We start from the raw sequence: 25,184 nt of genomic DNA, 5'->3' as shown, positions 1-25,184 counted from the left end.
CTCAATTCTCCCCAGATACACAGCATAGCTTTTTCCCCCCCTTCCTTGCATTTTATTCTCCAGCTGTGAAACGATATTAAATTTCATCAGATTTGAACAAAATCTATGGCCTTGAAACAGTTTCCTTTAAGGCCCCTCATATTTATTCAGAATTCATGAATCATGTTCCGATAACACAGCCATAATTATTTTTAAAGTGTGATGTTTGTGGCTTTAATAGGAAATGCTTGCAAAAGGCCTTTTCTCTTTGATTGTTTGTAATCTTAGCAGTAATCGCCGCTGTTCCCTGCTCTGCACCACAGCAGGCAGAACACAATTTCATTTTAATATGAATCTGGAGCTCTTCACCCCGGTTTTAATTAAAGCAATAAAAGCCATGTCATCTTTGCCCTTTCCGATGTACACAGATTCAGAGGCCAGAGTTACTAAGCCTAGAATCTGAGATTTCAACAGTGGTAGGAGGTCTTCTGCCTCCCGGGACATTTGCTGGAAGTATTTCTGTTTGTTTCAAAAAAGACTCAAGCACCCCTCTGTCTCTCTGCAGCTGCAGTTTCCTCCTCTGTAAAACAGGAGGGCAACCGTACCCGTCTGACGGATGGAATGAGACCAGCCATGGAAAACATTTAGCTTCAGTGCCTGAGCCCAAGGATGTGACTGATAAATGTTCATTATCACCAGCAGTATCATTATTTAGGGCTGGAAAAAGCCCACAGCCCATCTTCCTTCATTATTCCCATGAGGGAATTGAGGCTCAAAGAGATACCAACACTCGGGAAAGGGAACAAGCCAGAGTTGAGCCTGGAACCCAGAACTCCTGGCTCTTTCCCCATTCTGGGCATCCTACACTGCCCCCTGCTGGAAGGAGGCTGCGCCTTCAGGGCCACAAGGGTGATGCCCAGGAACTGCAGGGCTAACCCTAATCAGCAACCTGCTTCTGGCCTCCTGGTTAGATTATCCACCCACTCTAGGTCTATGCTTGATCCGAATGGAAAGAAAAACTGACCAGGTTACCCTGGGCATCTATGAAGGAAGGGTGAGGCACAAACACGGTGAGTTTTGTGCAAGAATCAGCTAAACTCAGAGTTACTGTATGCCTACCATGCACCAGGTATGTGCCAGGTCCCACAGTGGGCCCAGCGTGGAAATCCGAGCCTTCATGATACAACTCCACTCCAGCACACGTCCCACTGGTACACCTAGGATGGGAGACTAAAGGGGCACTGCTGGGCGCTGCTCACACCTGGCAGTGTCACAGTTGGTGGTACCGACCACGCTCCACAAGCCCTAGGGTTCTCCAAGGGGCACCTCAAGTGAAAGCCCTTGAACCTTCATGCCCCACCATGAGTGCGCTCCCCTCCCAAAGAGCCCCTGAGCCCGCTGGGATTCCCCTCTAAGAATAACAAAACCCCCTCTTCTCCCAGCAGCTTGGAATACGCCTCCCACCTCAAAATACGTCTACTCACCTCCCACCTCAAAGGGAACCTGCCTCCCCCCACGCATTCTGTGATGAGCTGCCCATCCCCCGCTGCCCGTGCATCTCAGGTCGGAAAGCAGGTGTGACATCCTCCTGCCTCACCACTGCCCCCTCCAGACCACTGCCCACCTTCCCTTCAGATCCCACCCCACCCGACTCAGCTCCATCAGCATCCAGCAGCTCACGCACCGCCTGAGTGTCCCCTTTCCCCATCATGCTCCCAGTCTTGGGCTTCCCATCCGTCTCATCCCAGTATCATCCCAGATCCTTTCAGCTCAACCACCAACTGATGCTGGGCTCTGGGCTCCTCACCTCCCAGGAATGTCTGCTCCCCTCTGTCAGCCTTCTGTCCCCAGACACACCCAAGACCCCATCAAGGCCCAGGGCTGCTCACCTTCGAATCACCACCCACTTCCCAGTCTGTGATCGACCCTGAGCCTGGTCCCCTCTCATCTCTCCTTACCCAGCTTAGATCCCCGGTCCTTCACTTCAGTCTCTCTTTTGGGCAATGATGCTTGAGTGTCCTGCTGGTACACCTGCCTGGCAAGTCCTTGCCCTGGATTCACCCAGGCTGTCAACCCCCACAAGCTCCTGCATCAAGAACTCAGTCTTTCACAATCCACAAGACCTACAACAAATATTGCAGACCTTTCTCATCCCTCAGACCTCCGGCACCCTGACTCTCAGCTGGTCACCCACCCACCTCTCCGAGAAGACAGGTGCTTACAGATGCGGATGCCCTCTGCTCCCAGCCATCCCATCTATATCCCATCCCACACTCCTTTTCTCCTCGGTACCCTCTTCCTGCCAAGGCCAGAGCTTCCACCTCTGGGCAGGACCCACCCCTTCCACCTTCTCCAAAAACTTAATCCATCAATGAACTCTTCCCTCTGCGGAACCCTGAGCATCACCCTCTCCTGGATGCCTTCCATCAAGATTAATTCTCAAGACTCTCCTCTTAAAAAGTCTCTTCTGGAGTGGCGCAGCGGAAGTGAAACTGACTAGTATCCAGGAGGATGAAGGTTCGATCCCTGGCCTCGATTAGTGGGTTAAGGATCTGGCGCTGCCGTGAGCTGTGGTGTAGGCCACAGACGCAGCTCGGATCGGGTGTTGCTGTGGCTGTGATGTAGCCAGCAGCTATAGCTCTGATTCGCCCCTAGTCTGGGAGCTCCCACGTGCCACAGGTGTGGCCCTAAAACAACAACAACAACAACAAAACCTCTTCTAAGAAATCTTTGGAGTTCCCGTCGTGCTGCATCGGAAACAAATCCAACTAGGAACCATGAGGTTGTGGGTTCAATCCCTGGCCTCACTCAGGGGGTTAAGGATCCGGCGTTGCCATGAGCTGTGGTGTAGGTCGCAGACGCAGCTGGGATCTGGCGTTGCTGTGGCTGTGGCGTAGACCAGCAGCTGTAGCTCCAATTCATCCCCTAGCTTGGGAACCTTCATATGCCGCAGGTGTGGCCCTAAAAAGCAAAAAAAAAAAAAAAAAAAAGAAAGAAAGAAAGAAAAATCTTCACCTCCTTGAGTCATGGCCCTGGCTCTTGCTTTGCCCAGCTAGACCTCTCACCCATTGTCTAGACTCACCGTTTATGTCCTCATCTCACACTCCCTCCTTGATCCACCCTGGGACCCGTAGGACATCTCCCCACACATCAGAGCTGCTTTTCCTCAAGTCCGGGATGACTTTCTTTGCTAAAAACATGGGATATATCGCAACTCCTATTCCAACCAACCCCTCAGAAGCACTGACCTTCTGCTTCTTACTTAAATTGTATGTAACTTTTTGAAGTAATGATAAATCCTCATGGTTGAAAACCCCCAAAGAGTCTCTTTGCTACCCCTTGTCTGCTTCCCCAGTAACCACACACACACACACACACAATGTACAAAGCTGCTGTTATTAGCTCCCATACACACTTCCAGAGTTGTACAAATACACGGAAACATACATTCTTACTATCCTTTTGGCATAAATGGGAACATACTGTACTTGCTGTCCACCGTCCTGCTTTTTTCAGTAAATCATCTGTCTAAAGAGGTCTATCCCTTTGGTTTCCTCACTCATTCTCTACAGCCACACAAGATTCCATTTGATAGATGTTCCTAATTTATGCAGTGAGCTTCATATTATTGCACATTGAGTTGTTTCCCATCTTTTGCCATTATAAACAACACCAAAATGAATAATCTTGAATATATCATTTCTCATGTGTGCAAATATATCTGTAGGCTGTATTTCCAAAAGAGGAATCATTGGTTAAAGGTTAAAGCATTTGTAATTTTGATAGATATTGCCAATTTGCCTTCCATAAGGGTTACACCAATTTACTTTCCTTTCAGTGATATTTAAAACTGCCGCTCTCTCCACAGGGGTTCCACCACAGTACGTTATCAAACTGTCGGATTTTTGCCAATCTAATAGGTGAAGTGGTAGTTTTAATTTGTTTCCCATAAACTTTTTTTTAGAATTTTTTCACATATTTAAGATCCATTTCTATTTCTTTTTTGTAAACCACTGGTTCATATCTCCTGCCCATTTTTCCACCAGGGTCTTGAATTGATTTCTAGGAACTCTTTACATATTAGGGAAATCAGTCCTTTCTCTATATTGTGAGATGAAAACATTCTTGCCCAATTTTTCATTTGTCTTATGACTTCTCTTATGCTGTTTTTTTTTATTTTCGTTTTGTCTTTTTAGGGCTGCACCTGCAGCATATGGAGGTTCCCAGGCTAGCTGGAGCTGTTGCTACTGGCCTACACCAGAGCCACAGCAATGCCAGATCTGAGCTGCATCTGCGACCTACACCACAGCTCACGGCAATGCTGGATCCTCAACCCACTGAGTGAGGCCAGGGATCGAATCCGCAACCTCATGGTTCCTAGTCGGATTCGCTTCCACTGTGCCATGACGGGAACTCCTCACTTATGCTATTTTGACCACACAAAAGTTGTTTTTCATTTTTATTTATTAGCAAGTCTCTAAGTCTTTTAAGACTTTGAGGCATGGAAATGGCTTTCTTACTCCAAACTTGTAAAGTATACCTTAAAGGCTTTTTTTTCTGGTGCCATTACAGTTTCCTTGAGTACATTTAAATTTCTGATTTATTTAAAGATTATCCTTTGACAGGAAAGTAGCTGGATCCAATGTCATTTCCCCGAGATCCCCTCCCTCCTTCATGGAACAGTCTGCCCTTGGCATCTAAGACTCCATGTTCTTTCCCCACTTCTCTAGTGACTGCTTCTCAACCTATCTTGCAGTTGTCTTCTCCTCTACTGTGCTTTTTTTCCTTTTTTTTTTTTTTTTTTTTCAGGGCCACGACTGTGGCATATGGAAGTTTCCAGGCTAGGGATCGATTCGGAGCTGCAGCTGCTGGCCTACACCACAATCACAGCAACGCTGGATCTGAGCCACATCTGCAACCTCCACCACAGCTCACAGCAACACCGGATCCTTAACTCACTGAACGAGGCCAGGGATCGAACCTGTGGCCTGATGGATACTAGTTGGGTTTGTTACTGCTGGGCCACAAGGGGAACTCCTCCTCTACTTTACTTTCAAATGTTAGAGCTCAATGCTTAAGAGTCATCAGTCCTCTGCTCTTCTCACTCTCCTCGCTCTTCGAAAATGTCATCCTCTCAAGATTTGAATATCACGGACTTCCAAGTGCACTTCCCCCAGGAGCTCCAGACCTGTACAACCATCCGCTTCCTTGGTCGAACATCTCAAATGTAGTATGTCCAAGTCTGGCTCCATAAAACCTGCACCTCCTCAGACCATCCCCAGCTCGGAAAACGGTACCATCATGCTGGACAACAGACTCATCATAGAAGCCTGGGAATCATCCTTTTCCCCCCCTCTTTCTCTCTCCCTCTACATCCATCATCATCAAGACCTACTGACTTTATTTCCAAAACACATCTCGGATTCATCCTCTTCTTCCCCCGTCTCCTCTACACCATCGAGGACAATACCTCATCCTTCACTTGGGCCATTACCACAGCCTCTCATGTGGTCTCCCTGTGTTGGCACTTGCCAGCGAGAGCTTTTAAAACTGCAAATCTGACCATGCCATTCAATCTCGATCTCTCTCTGTCTCTCACTAACAAAGCCCAGTGACTTGCTTTGACTAGCAAAATAGGCTGGGGAGTTCCCTTGTGTTGAGGATTCAGCATTGCCCCTGCAGTAGCTCAGGTTGCTGCCATGGCATAGGTTCAATCCCTGGCCCAGGAACTGCCACATGCCTCAGGCACAGCCATAAACAAACAAACAAACAAGTACATAATTAAATAAATAAAAGATGCTGGAAGTAGCCCTTTGCTGGTTCTCTCCAACCACCTGCCCCAACAAACACACACCAGCTCTTTCAATAACTCTTCAAACGAAGTCTGAAATCTTTAGCAGAAGTGATGTTCACAGCTACAGAAGTGGAAAACTCTCCCCCCAGCTAGGAAGGCTGTACCAAGGAGGTGATCTTTGCAGTGGCCCTGCGAGAACAAACAGGCATTTGTTGGGTGAAAACAGCCAGGGGATTCCCATCAGAGGAAACACTGCACAGAGGTGCAGGCTGTGAACGAGCACAAGAAGTGATGAGAGGTTTATCCCGTGTGACCAAAGCATTCTTTAGGGTAATAAAAGCAATAAAAAGAAGACATTGTTTGGGTTTTTTGGAACACTGGTACTTTACGTAACTATCTCAGGTTAGATTCTCTTGAAGTAGAGCTGAGATGGGGATTCCCATGAAAGTGACCTGCAAAGAAGTGGCTCAAGAGAAGGGGAGGGAAGGAATGAGGACAGGGCAGGAGAAAGAGCTGAGTAAGGATGTAATCTCAGCTGGACTCCACAGGGAGGAGCTGAGTTGGTACCCCCGTGAGACAAGGTGTGTGGCCTTCTAAACCATCTCCTATTCCCCTGCCCAGTTCAGGGTACCCATGTGGTAAATAATCGCTAGAGAAGGGGCAGCTGTGAATTGTTAACAGCCAACACTCACAATACCTGGACAATGCTCATCCTGGGCTGGTGAAAGGAATCTGCAAGGGAGGTACCAACGGAATCCACATCACACACCTCGTTTACATCTCAAAACAACTTAGGAGGCAGGTGTTACTCCTCCCATCGGACAGAAAGCTGGCATCACTCCCATAAGGGCACCGAGGCAAGAAAGGGCTTTGCAAACTGTCCAGTGTTGGGGCAACAGTTGAGACTACTGCTAGTGGCTCTGGGGGGATGTTTATTTATCTTGCACCTCCTCTCTGAAGGACTCTGCCCAAGCCCAGAGCAGACACGGAGCCCCACTGAGTCCCACTTGCCCTTCATGGAGGAAGTGCAGTGCCAACACTCTCCAGTAGGGACTGAGCCTGAGCCGATGCCTCCATAGCACCATGGTTCTGAAAGCCAGGGCTCAGGAGGGAAAGGACTTGGAGGAGATAAGCTCTGGTCTTTTGAGATGATCACATTTCCAAGGGGACTATGGACAATTAAATGACTTCTGTGATCTCTTCCAAAATGAGCATTTCCAGGACTGGCACCCTGCCCAGCAGTGTCTTGCAGCTTGGCACAAGTCAGTGCAATATAAAGGCAGTTTTTCAGCAGCCCCCGCCCCACCCCAGTGCTCACACCATCGCAGCCCAGAGAAGGGGCATGACATCATGCACCCCTGCAGTGGCGGGAAAGGGGGCTGCTGCACCCAGTAACGAGGCCACAGCGCCCTGTAATGGAGCTTCCACACCGCACTGGGATGAGAGTATCTTCCCTCACTGGCAGTGTTCCCTAAGGACCACAAGCCCATGTCTTTCTCACCTGTGTCCCCCACACATCCTCTCACATAGTAGGGTACATAAATGTTTGTGGATTAATAGACTTGTTTCCCCAGCTGGAAAATGTGGTCGTGGCCCCCCCAACTTGGACTGCCAGACCACCAGGACTCCATAGCCAGGAGGGGGACAGCAACTCCATGGACAGGCTTGTCCTCCAGCACCCCAAGTGTCTCAGCAGCTCTGAAACCCCTTGGCCTTCCATCTGGCACCCTGAGCTAATGCCACCCGGCAGGTACCACTGCTTTAGGGAACCCCTTTCCAGGATGTTTGTGGGACCCTCCTTGGGGTCCCAGACAGCAGTGAGGCCCTTCTGTGGCATCTGAGTCTCTGAGAAGGATGCTCCGGGGGAAAGAAACCTTAATTTTCAGAGACTGGGCTCTTAGTCGGAAGTCTGTCCAGCTGGCACCTGAGACGCCCAGTGGGCTGGGCTGGGGCTGGGGACAGGTTTGCTTAGGGATGACTCAGCCCCCTTTCACCCCCGAGAGGGACCACAAAGAAAGCTTCTGCTGTCCTCCCTCTGTGCCGTGTCCATAGCGGCATGAAACAACTCCAGGTGGCTGGGAGAGCCCAGCAGGCCGATGCATGGAGGTGAGTGCCACCACACTAAGGTCTGCCCCCATGGGTGCTGTGTGGTGACCACAGCGAGCACGTGACATCTCTAGTCACTGCAGCTAAAAATTTCCCCTCTGTGCATGGAGAGTGCAGACAACACATTCGAGTTTCATCGCGTTTTCAATGATGCCCATTTTAAGCCAACAGTAGCCAGACCATTAATTTGCAGAAAACACTGCAGTCCTGGTTTGTTCAGTTCAAGGGGACTCAGCTGGTATGCGTGATCATCTGAGAAAGGACAGTATCGGGCTGTGCCTCCCCCCCGACCCCCACCCCGCTCTGCAGCCCCGCCCCCACCCCAGAGCGGCTCCACTGCAGCCAGCCCGAGGCTGGACAGGGAGGATGGGCACCCACCTGGCTGGTTGACAGGAGCTCTGGGTTTCCGTCACTCATCCCCACGTAGGCACTCTCACCATCAAACTGGAACAGAGAAAGAGAGAGGCAGCTCTGATGAAAACGTTCTCAAGAGGGGCCCAGGAGAAGCTGGAGCAAGTCAGGGGGCTAAAAGGACTAAGCTGAAAAGACTTTGGAGCTTTGAGAAGCCAAGATTGAGCCCAAGATGCCCAGTCCCACATCCCAGCAGGCCTCCCTCTAGTGTAGAAGGAACAGTCCTTGTTCTGTGGGCCTCAGGGTTTAGGTTAGCACTAATTTGGGGTTTTTTTTTTTATGGCCACACCCACAGCATATGGAAGTTTCCGGGCCAGAGACTGAATGTGAGCTGCAGCTGGGACCAATGCCACAGCTACAGAAATATCAGGTCCTTTCACCCACTGAGCTGGGCTGGGGATCGAACCCATACCTTCATAGTAACCTGAGCTGCTGCAGTGAGATTCCTAACCCACTATGCTACAGCGGGAATTCCTTAATTATTTATTTATTTATTTATTTATTTATTTTATTTTTGTCTTTTTAGGGCCATACCCATGGCATATGGAGATTGCCAGGCTAGGGGTCTTATTTGGAGCTACAGCTATGGGTCTACACCACAGCCACAACAACGTGGAATCCAAGCTGTGTCTGCGACCTTTAGCACAGCTCAGGCAACGCCAGATACCCAACCCACTGAGCGAGGCCAGGGATCAAACCTGAGTCCTCATGGATGCTAGTTGGGTTCATTTCCACTGAGCCACGACAAGAACTCTGGGAATTCCTTTTTTTTTTTTTTCCTTTGGCTGCACTCGTGGCATATGGAAGTTTCAGGGCCAGGGATCTAACTTGAGCCACAGCAGTGACATGCCAGATCCTTAACCTGCTGCATCCCCATGGGAACTCCTTTGGTGAGCACTATTAATCACACTTAGGATGGAGAAAGGACTGCCTTTATAACTTGTCCATAGGTATGGCAGGTTGCCTTGTCAGATACTGAGCTCCCCAACTCTGGAAGTATGCAAACATTTTCCCTGGCCAAGATGATATCAGGCTCTCCCTGCATTTCAGCTGGAGCTGAAATTCCACATGCTGGAGGGAGGCCAAGACTTCCAGTCCCTCAGGATCAGGACAGCCTGCCCTAAACCATCCTCCAGGTCTTCCCATTCTAAGTGGGTCTGCCCCTCATCTTCACCCCCTAAGGCACCCGTGACCGCAGGCAGTGAGGACTGGGGTAGAAACCATGTACAGGAATTACAACCCTGTGTTCTGGGAAGCTGCCAAGGCTGCATTCTGGAACATCTATCTGCAACAGGGAGCAGGTGTGGTGAGAGAAGCAGGGGCTCCAGGACCAGTGACTCCCTTTTCCCTGATCTGTGATCTTGAGCTGGTGCCTACACTTCTTTTTTTTTTTTTTTTTTTTTTTTGCTTTTTAGGGTCACACCCATGGCATTTGAAGGTTCCCAGGCTAAGGGTCCAATCGGCACTACAGCTGCTGGCCTCCACCACAGAAACAACCAGCAGAGTCTGCGACCTACACCACAGCTTATGGCAAAACTGGATCCTTAACCCACTGAGTGAGGCCAGGGATGGAACCTGCAACCTTGTCGTTCCTAGTCGGACTCATTTCTGCTTCGCCACAACAGGAACTCCTGGGGTCTACACTTCTGATGTGCCTCTGTCAAATCAGGCTAATGATAGAGTTCTCTCTCTATGGGATGCTGCACTGAAATGCTCAGAGCACTGGGCTCAAGTCCAGTTCCCTTCCCTTGAGATGAATGTCTTGGGTTGAGTTCTCTAGAAGCAGAGCCTGAGACAAGGATTCAAATGCTTCAAATGCTGAGAAGTGCTCCTTAGAAAGAACCGGTAAGGGAGGGAGGGATCAGGATAGGGCAGGGGGAGGAGCTAAGCAAGGATGGGGTCCAGGCTGGAGACTCGTGCAGCCTGATCCCACCACCAGCTCTGGGGTCTGAGAGTCAGCCCCAACACAAAGCAAGGGGTGGGGCTTCTGCAGCCCGCAGACATCAGTCACTGGCTGTGGGCTGTCCTTGAGGGACAGGAGGGATCATAACCTGAGCAGGGTGGCCCCCATTTGGCCAAGGAGAACTGTGGCCAAATAGGAGGGCCACAGAGAACTGTGTCAGCTGTGAACCATCTGCAGCCAGTGTTCACAGCAGACGAGAGAAAGCTGCGCTGGACGGTAAAGGGATCTGGGTAGGGCACCAACATGAGCTGGCCACTTTATTATATTTGAAATTTTTTTATGAGGTTATTTTCATAGGGTTCAGAATTCCCTAAGTACAGAAAGCAACAGAGTGAAAGTCATCTCCCCCCACCACCTCCCGGGCCCCCACAGCCCCTCTCCAGAGACAGCCACTGCATCTCCCAGCTTCCTATCCATCCTTTCAGAAAGAGTCCACATACATTAGAGTCTCTTCTTTCACACAAATGACAGTGCACTATACACACCATTTTACACCTTATTTTTCTCCTAGCAACACATCCTGGAAAGCATTCTACATCAGGACTTAGCTTTGTTTTCTGGTACCTAGCATGCCACAGCATAGCTGTAACATGTAAATTTAGCTAGTTACGCGTATGGACAATTGAGTTGCTTCCAGTCATTTGCTGTTCCCACGGTGCTCCCGTGAATGTTTTCATGCATCCCTCACTTTGCAGGGCGTGAGTCTATTTGCAGGATTAGTCTCTAGAGTCGCTGCACCCAACTGGGTGTGCATGTGTAATTGGACGGACATCGGATGGACGTTGCCGAGTGGCACTCATGGAGGCTGGAAAAGTCCACATACCTACAATCATCAGTTCATCCAGACCCTCTTCACTCAGAGAGTCCTTCCTAACAACAGCTCAGATGCCAGCCTCCTACCTCTGTGGGCTCTGAAGCCCACACCCCCGACTCCCTTGCCCGGATTGGCCTTGCTCATCATTCCATAGCCCCTTTACCTTCTAGCTTTCTGTGTAATTGACTTATTTACCATGTTCACTGCTTACAGCTGGATTTCCGCTATGAAAATGGAGGGCCCTTGAGGTCAGGGGTCTTGGTCTATCTGTACAACGATACCTCCTAAACACTGAGAATAGTGTCTGACACAGAGTAGATACTCAACAGATGCTCGTTGAATGAATGAATTGACAAATGAATGAAGGAAACAAGCAACCACTACACCATTCATATCATCTTTCCACTGGGGGTCTGGGATTAGGGTTTATACCCAAGTGCCTCCATCACAGGGATGGGCAGGGACCTTGGGTGACTGCCAGACTAGCAAAAGAAAAGGCCGTGCCACTCTTAAGAGTCTGGCCATGATCCCAAACACAGGGCCCCATCCACCACACTGCACCTGGAGCTCAGGCTTCCAGGCTCTGCTCAGAAACCACCTCCTCCAGGAGGCCTGCCATGCTTTCACCTCCTTTGGCTGTCCCTCTAACAACATCTGTGTCCACATCTGTCTTCTGCCTTCGGAGCAACGTGGAGGCTGGAACTGTGCCTTGGTCATCTCCCGATCCCCCAAAGCCTGGCACCAAGTGGCATCAGGAACAGGACTACGACTTGGGCAGGGCAGAGTGCCCTCAACAGAAGCTCCTGGGTACTATCTGATGGGTCACCATGGCCATATATTCTTTGATAAAAGACCTTTTTAAAAGTCATGAGATTTATAAGGATGTTCTAAAAGAAAGAATGATGGGAAGTGGAGGGGGGCTAAGTTTAACCCTGTGTTTGAAATATCTTATAAAGCAATCGTAACCGAACAGTATGGTAGGGATTCAAAATACAGGAACCCGTATCAAAGGAGCAGAAGGAAAGATATCCCCCCAAACTCTGTGTGAGAACCCACTTATTAAATGCTGGCTAGAATGAAGCCACCCTGGTCCAATCTCTCCCTGACAAGCACAGCAGACAATGAACAAATATTTGGTGAACGGATGAATATATTTGGCGCTGAGCCAAATGCTTTCCATAAAAGATCTCCTTTAACTCACAACAGCCAATGAAACCAGTATCATTTTCCCTGTTTCAAACCATGGAAAGAGGTTGAGAGGATAAACTGTTGCCCGAGATCACGCCACTGGGGAAAGGCTGCACTGCCGAGCAGTCTGTTTGCTTCTTGGGCTTGGTCTCTCCCACGAGGCTGTGAGCAACTTGGCAGTGGGGCTCACGGCTTGGCTGCACCCCACTACATAACCAACCATCCACCCAGGCCTGGCACATGATAGTGTTTGGTAAGTATGTGCTTGTGGTTCGGAGAGGGAAGGATCATTTACAGTGAGCAGTGGGGAGCAGCACTGGGGGGGAGGTGAGGAAGGAACAGGGAGCCTAGATGTTGGGGTACATGCCTGTGGTAGGGAAGGGGTCAAGCAGTGGGTCCCTATGAGGTCCTCAGAGCTCCCTCAAGGCTCTCTCAGCCTTCGGTCACTTGTTTATTCCAATAAGAAAGAGCTGCCACATGCCAGAGCAAAGCTTGCTTCCTGCTTCAAGAAAAATCTAAGAAGTTGGTGGAGGTTCCCAAGGCAGGGCCTCATCAGCCCCTCTTTGGTTTGAGTGCTTTGCATGGTCCCCGGGAGCACAGGACTTGGACCTGACTACTGAGCAGCTGTGGAAGAGGCCCCAGGATGGTGGCTTGGGGGTAGGGTGGGGTCTATCCTCTGCCCACCTCTGCCCAGCATTCCCCTATTCCGAGCCCTTGGGGGGTAGGGGGAGGAAGGAGGGAAGGGACCCCGAAACCCCCCGCAAGGCTTCCCCTGGCTTGACCTCCCTCAGCCCTCCTCTTGTTGGGGGGTGGGGGAGTTGGGGCTCTCTGGAGAAAAAACTTGCAAGCCAAGGGAAGAAGTCACAAAGCCTGGGCACAGCAGAGCCTCCTCCTCCTCTGTGTGCACAGAAAAGATCAAAAACGTCCACACGGACACCCACCACACAGTGGTGATGCTGAACACAAAGGTATACGATGCACACAGTGTGCCCAAGTATGGCGACAACATGTGCCCCACGAAACAGCGGGGGTCCATGTCACATACAACAGAGCATGCAAGACTGCTCAGTCACACACATGCATGGACAACACATATGTGGGTAACGCAAACCAACACAGACCCAGGTGTCCAGAGCACAAGCATGAGTACACACAGCACAGACACTTTATGTGACTGGTACACAACACCCCCAGCCCGCACACACAGAAAAGGAGGGGATGTCCAGATGTATATAAATATACCACACATCTGCAAGTGAATGTAAATATAACTCACGGAAGTGTGCACACAAACAGATATGACACAAGCATGCAGGGACACACAAAGCAAAGGCACCCAAGAACTTAAATTTTGTGCATATTTCCCAGTTTGGCAGCCCCTCAGTCAAAAATCTTTTTTCACATCACACAACCTTCCATATGCTTTAAAATGTGAGAAAAAAAAAAAATGGAGAGGGGAACAACAGCCTAAGAATTTCCATGAAACGCCAGGAGAACATCTCTTACCACTGACTGGAATAGATTAATTTTCCCCATTTCATATTCTAATTATAATTCCTGTTCCCATCGCCATCTTCAGTCGTCATTACAGCTGGAAGATTGTTCTGCAAAAGCCAGCCCTTCATCCTCTCTTCCCAAGAGTTTTGTCATGGAAATGAGTTTGGGAATCTGAAAGAACCCACATTTTTGCAAATATCTGTGTGGGGGATAACCCTTTCATGACGGCCACCAAGGAGAGGCTTCTGAAGGGTCTCTCTCCCCACAACGTGTGCTCCCCTTGGTGAAAGGGGCAGTGGAGCTCCTAGTCCAATAGCCACCCACCCACCCACATACACACACGGACACACATACATTGAAAAGGATAGATCCCTTTTCTATCTTTAAGCAAACTAAGCAAATAGGCAGCCAAGGTGAAAGATGAGATGACCTGATTTTAGTGGATCAGATGATGCCCGCTCGAACTGTGCCAACCCTGGCAAGCTCCGCAACTGCTGGAAGCATCAGTTTCCTTATTCTTATGTCCCACAGAGTCACTGGTTCATAGGAGATGTGAATTAAATATCTGTGGGATGGACAAATGTGATAACTATGTAGATGAATGGCTAGAGGAAAGAGAGAGAATGAAAGATGGGATGGATGGATGGATGGATGATGGATGGTATAAACCAGCACAGCCTGACAGAAGTATAAAGCAAGCTACATATGTAATATAAAATTTTCTAGCAGCCACAGTTTAAAAAGCATATATAAATAGGTGACATTAATTCTAAAGACATATCTTATTTAACCCAATGTATTCACAGTACCATGATTTCAACATGTAATCAATAGAAAAAATGTAATTTAGATGGTCTAAAGTCTTGTGTTGGCACCATCTTTGAAATCTGGTGTGCATTTTACCTTTAAGTACATCTCAGTTTAGACTTAGCCATATTTTGAGTGCTCAAAAGTCAAAAGTAGTTGCCATAGCAAATAGAGAAGGAAATAGTTGGGATGGATAAGATGAGCGGATGGATGATGGGAAGGTATATGAGTGGGATAGAAGGATGGATGGATGGGTGGATGGATGGATGGGTAGATGGGGTGAAGATGAGTGGTCTAGGGAATGAATGACATAGATGGGCAAGAAGCTGGACAAACAGATGACTCAATGGTTGGATATATGGAATTACAAGGTAGGATGGATGAATGGATGGATGGGTAGACAGGTGGTTGGGATGAGAGAGATAAAGACAAGGATGAATGAGATGGGATGGCTAGGTGAGTAAAAAGAGATAGGTGATAGGAAGATGATTTGGAGAGTGGGTAATATAAGGAATAAATTGTTGGAATGGGTGTGTAGGATGCCTGGGTTGATGGAATGGGTTGAATGGGTGGGTGGGACAGATAGGTCTGATATTTCCTCCTCACTCTATTCATACATTTTTGGACAGTGTTATGGCTTCTTAGAGTTGCAACATGTCACTGACTCAAACATTCATCTTCAGCCAAGTAATCTCCAGATTCTAATGTACAGTTTCCCCCTGAACATTTCCCCCTTTTGGTCCATGTGCACCTCAAATTCAAAACACCCAACACTGAACTCATGACATATATATGAGCCTGCTCTTTCTCCAGCGGTCTACCATCATGAGAGAATATGTCACCTTCTACAGCGTACATAGTTAGTGCCCCTGGGGTGACTCTGGACCTCTTCTATCCTACATCTTCCTGATCCAGTCAACAGCAGAACCTTTCTGCTCAGCTCCCTCCCACCTAATACATCTTCCACCCTAGCAATATTTTGGTAATCTTTTCACTGCTCACTGCTCAGATCAACCCCTATAGTGATACCATATCAGTAACTCTGGCATCCAGGATCCTCCATGAAAATAGCCCTGACCCTCAGCTCCCACAGCATCCTTCAAGGCTGCAGGAACCTTCAGCACCCTTGCCTTTTCACACATTGCCCCATTATCAGCCTGGAGCACCCTCCTCCTCCCTTTCTCTACCCACTGAAATCCAACTCTTCAGTTTCCACACCTGTAAAATGGTAATAATGATGGCAGTTAATTATTCCTGCCTCATAAAGTTTTTTATATCTGTTATCAGATATCAGATATGAGTTAATATATGTAATATAATGCTTAATAATGGTAATGACTTTTGACAGGGGCTTAAGAAATGCTATTTATTTTAATATATGCTAATCTATTCCCCCTTATCAGCCCCAAGCCCCCTCAGTCTTGCAGAAGACCATGTCTCCCACGTCACCGAGGCCAACAGATACCCCCTCGACTCTCTCCCCTCCCCTGTGTTATTAACATCACACCCGTCCTGACCTCCTTTCCTTTAGTCTAAATAGGTGAAATGCCTCTCCCTTGCACTTTGACCCCACCCCTCTCATGTCTTCCCCTCGTTCATTCCCACTCATGGTCCTTGGTCTAAGACCCAATTTAAATATGCTGAAGCAAAATGATATCAGCCAATGCCTTTGCAGCAGGTACCAAACACCTACCATGTACTGACTACCACGCTTTCAACATTTGGATTTGCAATGAATAAAGCTTGTAACAAGGCACTAAAAAGAGGTAAAAGCAAAGGGATTCTGAGGTCAAAGAAGGGGCAACAGTTGTTGGTCATTGACCAGTATCTAGTGATTGTTTACTATGTGCCTGACATCATATCATACTGTAAATGATAATGACACAGCCCCTCAAAGAGCCTTTGGTCCTTTGGAGAAGCTTGGGAGAATAAAGCATTCCCATTCCTCAAATCTGAGAAAGGAAGATAGGCCATTCTTTGGCCATAGTTCTAAGGTAGGAACAAGTAACCAAAAAACTCGTGTGAAGTTGGTCCCAATTGGTCAGTGACAGTTTTGCACCCGCCTGGCCTTTGAAAGTCAAGCAATCAATAAGAGTCTCATTCCGAGAGCCACATGTCCATGGCGGCAAGTCAGCCTGTCCCAGAACATCCTGCTTCTGAAAGTTCCCCATCCCAGGACTCCATGCTTCCCCAAACCCTACAAAACTCAGCTCTTGCTTGATCTGGACAGAGTAGCTCTGCAAAGATATTACCATGAATTCAACATCTGTTTCTGATATCGAATGACGGCCTCATCTTTGACAAATGTGACAACGGTGGGATAAAGTTATCACAGAGGAGTGGAAGAAGGGAGCCTTTCAAGAGAAGTATCCTGAAAAGGGTAATCGGGAAACTCCATGATGGAGGACACACAGGAACTGGTCAGGCAAAGAGGAGGAATATGACATCTGAGGCAGCTATGAGCACAGGCCAGTGGGTACCTACTCTACACCAGACATCATCCAGACCTGTGCCTGGTCATCTCATTGAAATACCCCAGAAATCCCAAAGCTCAGGGTGGTTGGGAAGCTTATCCAAAGCCACCCAATCACTTCCACACCTGACCTTGCCTTCAGGTACCAAAGCAAAAGTTGTGTAGAAGCTGCAGCCCCTCCCCTCTGCACAGAGGCACAGATCAAAGACCAAAGATGCACAGTCCTCAGCCCAGCCAGTCGCAGACACCAAGAAATGCACCTTCTGGAGATCTAAAGAGGAAACAATCAAAGCAGCATACACTGCTCCCACCTGCCCCCATGCTGGGCTGTGAGAACACCCGTTCTGCACAGATAAAACGCAGCTCAAAAGACAGAGGCAGCAAATGTGGCAGCTGCACCCTGGGCCTTGCCGAGAGTGCGGTTTCATGTGGAAGTCTCAGAGAGAGATAACACATCAGACCAGGGACGTGGTGGGGGAGGCGGGGAGAAGCGCTGCACAGATGGAGCAGGACAGTGAGAGGGCCTCAGGTTCAAACTCTGACCAGGCCCAGTGTGCTCATCTCCAGGCCTGCCATCACTTAAAGAAGGATGACAGCGCAGTCGTGACAAACATGGGCTCTAACACCAGGCTGCCTGGGTTCAAATCTTGTGCTTGCTTTTCGAGCTGTGCAACTTTTTAACTAAGTTACTACGTTTCAGTTTCCTCATCTGGAAAATGGGTATGACTATCATTTGGATTAAATAAATGAGTTTATGTGCTTAGAACATTGCCTGGTTCACAGAAAGTACCCAAAATTGTTAGCTATTACTTATATTACTAGTTAATCGTTACGATGCCCCTATGAGGTTGCTATAATTGCCTCTCTTCTGCAGATGAAGACACTCAGCGGGGCTTCAGGAAAACCTTTGCAGTCTTAAGGATAGGGAAGACACCTTATGCCTCTGCCCATTATATATAATTTGACATAAAACTTGTAAATTAAAATCTTTGTCAGAAAGTCCAGCTGAGGGCTAATCTTTCTGACACTGATGACTTCCGTACTTTGTTCCTGAGCATCAAACATCAATGTCTTTCCAAAAAAAAAATGTCTTTCCCTAGTGCTTTCCCAGACGTGATGCTTATTCTTATTCTGCCCATCAAGAAATCCAGTGCTATGACTGAGGCCCAGAGAGGTTTAGAGGATCTACCCAAGGCCACATGGCCAAGATGTGCCCAAGTTGAGTCTTCAGTCCAGGGTGGTAAAACCCTAACATCCCACAATGCCTTCCCACCAATTCCACTATTTCTTTCCTTTTTTTTTTTCTTTCTTTTTATTATTTATTTATCTTTTTAGAGCCACACCTAAGGCATATGGAAGTCCCCAGGCTAGGGGTCAAATTGGAGCTGTAGCTGCCAGCCTACACCACAGCCACAACAATGTGGGATCCAAGCCGTGTCTGCGACCTACACCACAGCTCATAGCTATGCCGGATCCTTAACCCACTGAATAGGCCAGGAATCGAACTTCACGGATGCTAGCCAGATTTGTTACCACTGAGCCACAATGGGAACTCCACCCCCACTGTTTCTAAGCTGTGTGGACCAGAGAATGTGACCTCGTGACTCTGGGCAGGGGCCTTGTCTACCAATATGGGACATGGCCTGCCAGGACAGGCTGGGAGCACTCCCTCGAGAGCAAGCCCAGTGTTGTGGCTTTGCAAGACCTGCCCCCTCACCACTGACAAGAGTAAACTTGGATGGTGCCATCTGCATTATCAATAAAAAAACATCGGGAGGTGGTGTAAAAAGACAGTGATCGACACAAGTTTGGGACCAGAGTGTTTCCAGGCACCGGCACCCCTGGGAGGTGAGCACCACTGCCCCCGTTTTACAGACGAGGAAGCAGGGTCTCTCCAGTGCCTCTCACCCCAGCCCTTCTAGACCTGAGCTGTCCACATGGTGGCCACTGAGCATTTGGAAGATAGCTGATCCAAACCAAGAGGTGTCTACATGTAAAATACATACCAGGCCTCAAAAACTCACAACAACAACAACAAAATGGATGTAAAATGCCTCACCGATATATTTATATTGATTACATGCTGAAATGATAATATTTTGGGTATATGAGGCTAACAAAAATATATTATTAAAATTAATTTCACCTGTCTCTTTTTACTTGTTTGTTTATTTATTTATTTTTGCCATTTCTTGGGCCACTCCCGCGGCATATGGAGGTTCCCAGGCTAGGGGTCGAATCGGAGCTGTAGCCACCGGCCTACGCCGGAGCCACAGCAACACGGGATCCAAGCCGTGTCTGCGACCTACACCACAGCTTACGGCAATGCCCGATCATTAACCCACTGAGCAAGGGCAGGGATCGAACCTGCAACCTCATGGTTCCTAGTCGGATTCATTAACCACTGTGCCACGATGGGAACTCCTCTTTTCACTTTTTTAAATGTGACTACTAAAGAATGTTCAATTACATATATAGTCTGCACTGTATTTCTATTGGATAGTGTTGGTCAAGATGCTGTCCCTGCCACTCTAAGCCCCAGACCCAGAGCCTTGGAGAACGAAGAGTCCACATTAGCAAGAGCTGAATCCAATGCTCTGTGATTGATATGGGGAAGCTGAGGCCTGTAGAGAGAGTGACTTTTTTTGGCCACACCTATGGCAGGCAAAAGTTTCGGGGCCCGGGATTGAATCCTGAGCTACGGCAGTGACCATGCAAGGTCCTTAACCCGCAGAGCCACCAGGGAACTCCAAGAGTGATTTATTTAAGGCAAGAGGCTGATACAGAGGCATTTGCTCCTTCAATAAATGTTCACTGAGTTCCAGGTGCTGGGATAGAGCAGAGGACAAAATGGGAAGCCACATCCCAGCCCATAGGTGACATGGTGATGATGCACGACTCGTTGCTCAGCCAAGACCCCTGGGGGCCTGGGCAGCTAGACTTGGCACCAACCCCTCAGTTCCCCACTATCAGCTCAGAGATGCAGCCAGGAAGACACAATGAAACTCCAGTTCCAATCCAGAGCAGATCCACCTCAAAGACCACTTCTGAGCCCCCCTCCCTGGGCACTAGCCAGCTGCAGCTGCCAGGACAGCCCGATGGGCAGCATCACCCAGCGGGCACAGCACGGCTGCCTGGCAGGCCTGTGGTTCTACCAGTGGTGGTAGCTTACACACCGTCCACATGACTGCAGATTTATGGCAAAAATTATCCTCTCTCTCAGCTCCATTTAAAGCCATTTGGAGCTCGCTCCCATCCCCGATTATAAATCTAATTGCACATTCCAAACAGACAAGCACTCATTAAGCTTTAATTATGCACATGTTGTTTTCAACAAACATTTTCATTTGGCCGCTGTGAGGGGGAACGGTTCCAAGGGGGCTGCAAAGCCAGCCTGTGGCTGGAAGGAGCTAGGTCCTGGGAAGTGGGTCAGGGAGTGGTCCGACGAGGCCATTCAAGAGCAGGGCCCAGACCCCACTGGACTGGGCTTAGGACTCGGTGGCCTTATCCCGGGCTTCTGCTACAGGAGACGTCACCACGTGTGTTCTCAGCTGGTCCCACCTGCAGCCCCCAGGGCGCCAGAGTCTCCTCTAAGCTGGAGCCAGGGGTCCTCTCTGGGGTGGGGAAAAGGGATCCACATTCCCAGCTCTGAATGGTAAACCCTCCCCACCCACCAGGAGCGGTGCCTGCTCCCACCCACTCCCCACCCCGAGCTGCAGCCAGAGCCATCTTCCTCCAGCACCGTCCATTCCCTCATTTGTCCACTCACTTATTCCACCGCTACAGACCAAGCATAGACTTGATCGGGCAGTGAGGGGCCAATGGGGATGATGACAGATAAGGCCCCTGTCTGGTTCTGCCCAGGTCACTCTCCAAGGTCCATCTTCCCCACTGGGGAAAAGTAGAAATTCTTTTTTTTTTTTTTTCTTCTTCTTCTTCTTCTTAAAGGGCCGTACCCGAGGCATATGGAAGCTCCCAGGTTAGGGGTTAAACTGGAGCTGCAGTTGCTGGCCTACACCACAGCCACAGCAACAGGAGCTCCAAGCCACATCTGTGACCTATAATAGCTCGAGGTAACACCAGATCCTTTAACCCACTGGGCGAGGCCAGGAATCGAACCCGCGTCCTCATGGATACTAGTCGGGTTCTTAACCCACTGAGCCACCTCAAAATTCTTTGCTGTAGCACTCAAACACTTAAGAACCTGCATCCTCCCAGCCTGACCACCCAGGATGGCCTCCCATCCCCCTCTCACAGTTCTCCCCTGCTCTTCCTTTCCGAGATGTCCTGAGCTCCCAGAATGGACCACAGGCTCTCTCTGCAGCTCTGTACTCCCCGCCAGAATCTCCCTTCTCATTCTCTTCCTTGCAGTTAATTCCCATGCGCTCCCATGTTGCCCCTCCAGGAAGCCACCACTGATACCCACTCCTGGACCAGGCCGGCTGCCCCTCTGCTTGGCAGAGGCTATGGAAGCATTTATTAGACCATAATGCTGTAACCAACAGCCACAGGCTCCTAAGAGCAGCCCGCCCCACTATTTCCCCATAGCATCCTCTGCTCCAAGGGTTGGGAGGAGAGGCACCCACTCACTGTGGAGCCTTGAACAAGGCCTTCCTCTCTCTGGGCCTCAGTTTCCCTTTTTGCACATGGAGAGGATGAATGGGCAAAGCTCTCGGGACCCCTCACAGTTCAGTCACTTCTAAGGTTGTGATTTGTCCAGAAGCTAGGCCTTTCTCTCTCCACCTGAAGATGGTCCCGAAGCTCCCAACCCAGGTTCAAACATTCAGCCATGCCCCTCAGAGCAGGGGGAGCTCTCCAAGCCACACCTAGAGTGGGCAATGGTGCCCATCCAGAGAAGGGGGACAGGGACCATGGAGAATGCTGAGGCCACTCCTGAAGGAGCTCCTGGAAAAATAAGCAAGGAAAACAAATGCGTGTTTAAAATGGATATCAAGCTCCATTCACATCTGATGGTTACCTGTTGGTTTAGGGCAGCATCCCTGGAAACAGACTCAGAGTGACATCTGCCGTTTGGAAGTTTACTGGGGAGCATCACAGGAGAGCAAGGGAACCAGGTGGGCAGAGGGCAAGCTGAACTGTGATGCATTCCCAGCCGAGGCCTCAGCCTGTCCCCAGGAGACTCTGGAGCTGGGATGGCTCTGCAGAGAGGTCCCAAATTGAGGCAGGAGCCGCTGCAGTCCCAAGGGAGCCACTCATTGGGTCCCAACAGGGGAGGGTGATTGATAAGCTTGGACAAAGGCAATACTCAGGGAGAGACTTGGCTGTGAGTGGCAGCAGCCAACACTCTCCACCACTGGCAGAAGGAGCATCTCAATCAGGGAGTGAATGGATTGATTTACAACAGCATCCGCTACAACTATGATCATTTATTCATTTTAACCAATCTGTGCAACATTTATATCCTGCTTACTAGAAGCTAGGCACTTTTTTTTTTTTTTTTTTTTGCTTTTTAGGGCTGCACCTGTGGCATGTAGAAGTTCCCAGGCTAGGGACTGAATTAGACCCACAGGTGCCAGCCACAGCCACAGCCAAAGCAAAGCCATATCCGAGCCACGTCTGCGACTTACACCACAGCTCATGACCACGCCAGTTCCTTAACCCACTGAGCAAGGCTAGGGACTGAACCTGCATCCTCATGGATACTAGTCAGGTTTGTAACTGCTGGGCCACAATGGAAACTCCATAGACCCTCTTAATCGATCTCCAATTTTCAGCTCATATAATCCTTACCATAACCCTACAAGGCGAGTTACAAATGATCCCATTTCACAGATGAGGAAAACTGAGATTAAGGAGCTTGCCCAAGGCTGCACAGCTAGTAAGCGGTGGAGTCAGGATTCAAACCCAGGATGTCCTGAGCCGATACTCTCACCACTGGGCTGTACCACCTCTGTGGCCTTGCCCCGCTACCTCACAGAAGCACAGAGCGATCCATCCCCAGACTCCTGTGGTCAGCGGCCTAGAGCCTTGGGCTGCCCAGTGCAGTATTTGTACTTGACAATTATCTATCATCCGAGCGGTTGGGAACCAGTCCCAAAACTGATCTTTGCCAAAGACAATTAACTAAAAGCCACATGAGCATACGTTGTGGGGACTGTGGCAAAGGGGGGGGGCGGGGGAGGAAGTGTGGCGGAGACAATGAAAAGCAGATGATTTGGAAGATATTTTCTCCCCGGCACTACAAAACAAGCCCTCAATCATGCCACAAAGGGCTGGTATTGTTGGAAGGGAAATATGTCAACGACAGCGATCAATCACGGGGCGGTTTAAAAAAAAAGGAAAAGGAAAAAAAAAAGTCTTTTGAAATTGTAATTTGACCTAGAAAGGTTTTCTAGGTCACCTGAACTTGGCACTTGTGCCTCTAACCCCAAAGCCTGACACAGACAAAGTACCAAGTTTACTTCCTTCTGTCAGGCTCAGAAAACACAAGAAATGATATCTGTAAACACTGCCACTATATTTTTTTGGCACTGCATTAAAATCTGCCCTTGGACTCGGGAACTGAGAGAATACCGGAGCAGAGCAGTTTGGGAAGCCCAGGCTTCGCGCTTAGCTGCTCCGTGGCCATGTGGCCATGTGGCCATGTGGCCGGGGCTGGGACCTCACCTCTCTGATTCTCAGGTGCTTCCCCTATAAAATGGGGATGGGACTGGCAGGGCAACATGTGCTGCCTGGCCGTGTGCAAGCACACCGAGGTGTCCTGGAAAGGCTGGATGCCCCTTGCCACCACCTGCCACCCCCCGCCCCTGCCCCCCGCCATGCCTAGGCTGAGGGCCACCCCCTCTGATTTGGACTTTGGAACCCCTGTGCCCCAGGTATGGGCTCTCCCTGGGGGCCTTGCAGCATAGAAGCCAGGAGGTAAGTTGGGACCTCTGTCCTAACAGGTCTTTTCTCCCCAGAAAACAGAGAGAGAGAGAGCAAGACCCATGCCAAGGCACAGCATGTGCCAATGCACTGCTTCTAATTCATCTTAACTATCGAGCCTCCCAGTTTAAGATAGATTATAGAACCTCAAGGAAGACAGGTTCTCAAGACGCCTTCTCATCCCACTGGGGACACTGAGACCAGGACTGGTAGACGGCCCCCAGCGACTGGCAATAGCATGCCAACGGTTACAGCCACCACATTCCCGGGTCCCCTGAGCCTGTGCTTCCAGAAGATGGCAAAGTTAGCCTGTTACCCTCAAAATCCCAGGTGATGGGGAGCACCCATGCCTTCCCTAATCCCTGACCTGAGAACCTATGATGTACCACCCAGCCGTGTGTCAGGCTCTGAGGGTACCGAGGACACAGAAACAATCCCTAGGGAAGCTTGGGGTCTGGAGATAGGACAGGCACCAGCACTGATGACAGCCAGGGTGACGAGGCATTTGGTAGAGATAAGCCAGGTGAGACAGATGATGCCCACCTGCCAGGAAGAAACACCAGAGTGATCAGAGAGCTGGGAGGGTGAGAAAACTGGTGTGTGTGTGTGTGTTTGTATGTGTGTGTGTGTGTAGGTGTGAGGTGGGCTATGGTGCACAGTGCACAGGCAGAATCAACACTTACTGTAAAAAAAAAAAACAAAAAAACAAAAAACAAAACAAAACAAAAAACATGGCAAGAGTCTAAAGCAGTATTCCTAAGAGAAGAGTAATGGAAGGATGCCATCTAGTTCAGCCAGAGATAAAACATTCTGTGAAGCAACAGTTAAATAATTAAAAGAGGGGCGTAGCAATGTCAAAGGAGAACCTTCAATCAGCGACACAGAAGAGAAGGTGCGGAATTCGACCCACCTCTGCATGGAAACACATCACGGTTAAGGAGGGGCACTTGGTCTAGGCCAGGCACCGCGTGATGTGCTTTTCTTATGATGTTTCACTCAGTCTAAGCCACGAGCCTCCGAGTCTAGGAGCCTGCGAGGGAGATGCCATGACTCCCTTTTACAAAGAAGAAAAGCTTGATGGGAGCAGTGTGCTTGCTCCAGGGTCACGAGCCTAGAAAGTGGCCAAGCCAGAATCTTACCTCTGCAAGTTCATGCTCTTAACAGCTCTTCTATTTTGTCTCTTCTCTTGGAAACAAAGAGACAAAGACCAATTAATTCCTAAACAGAATAGGGATAACAGGGTTATCCTGTTCCTATTTAGGAACAC

The 25,184-nt window shown here is 49.2% G+C and overlaps 1 protein-coding gene across 6 annotated transcripts in view; it reads right to left on the bottom strand.

Moving 5' to 3' along the window:
• The window catches only part of TOX2 (TOX high mobility group box family member 2), a 238,534-nt gene that overhangs the window by 79,361 nt on the left and 133,989 nt on the right, over positions 1–25,184 (bottom strand). For all 6 annotated transcript variants that reach the window (XM_085004020.1, XM_085004021.1, XM_021077539.2 and 3 more), the window contains one exon: positions 8,258–8,323. In XM_085004020.1, coding sequence (XP_084860146.1) covers positions 8,258–8,296 — 39 coding nt within the window. In that variant the 5' untranslated portion in view covers positions 8,297–8,323. The remainder of the gene's footprint in view (positions 1–8,257; positions 8,324–25,184) is intronic.

Source organism: Sus scrofa, chromosome 17 (assembly GCF_054392235.1).
Source record: "Sus scrofa isolate SSC_HxYL_T2T_F1_AM1 chromosome 17, Sscrofa_HxYL_maternal_Yorkshire_Landrace_v2.0, whole genome shotgun sequence".
Lineage (NCBI taxonomy): Eukaryota > Metazoa > Chordata > Mammalia > Artiodactyla > Suidae > Sus > Sus scrofa.
Note: the sequence above shows the minus strand (reverse complement) of the source record. Positions and strands in the feature narration are given on the sequence as shown.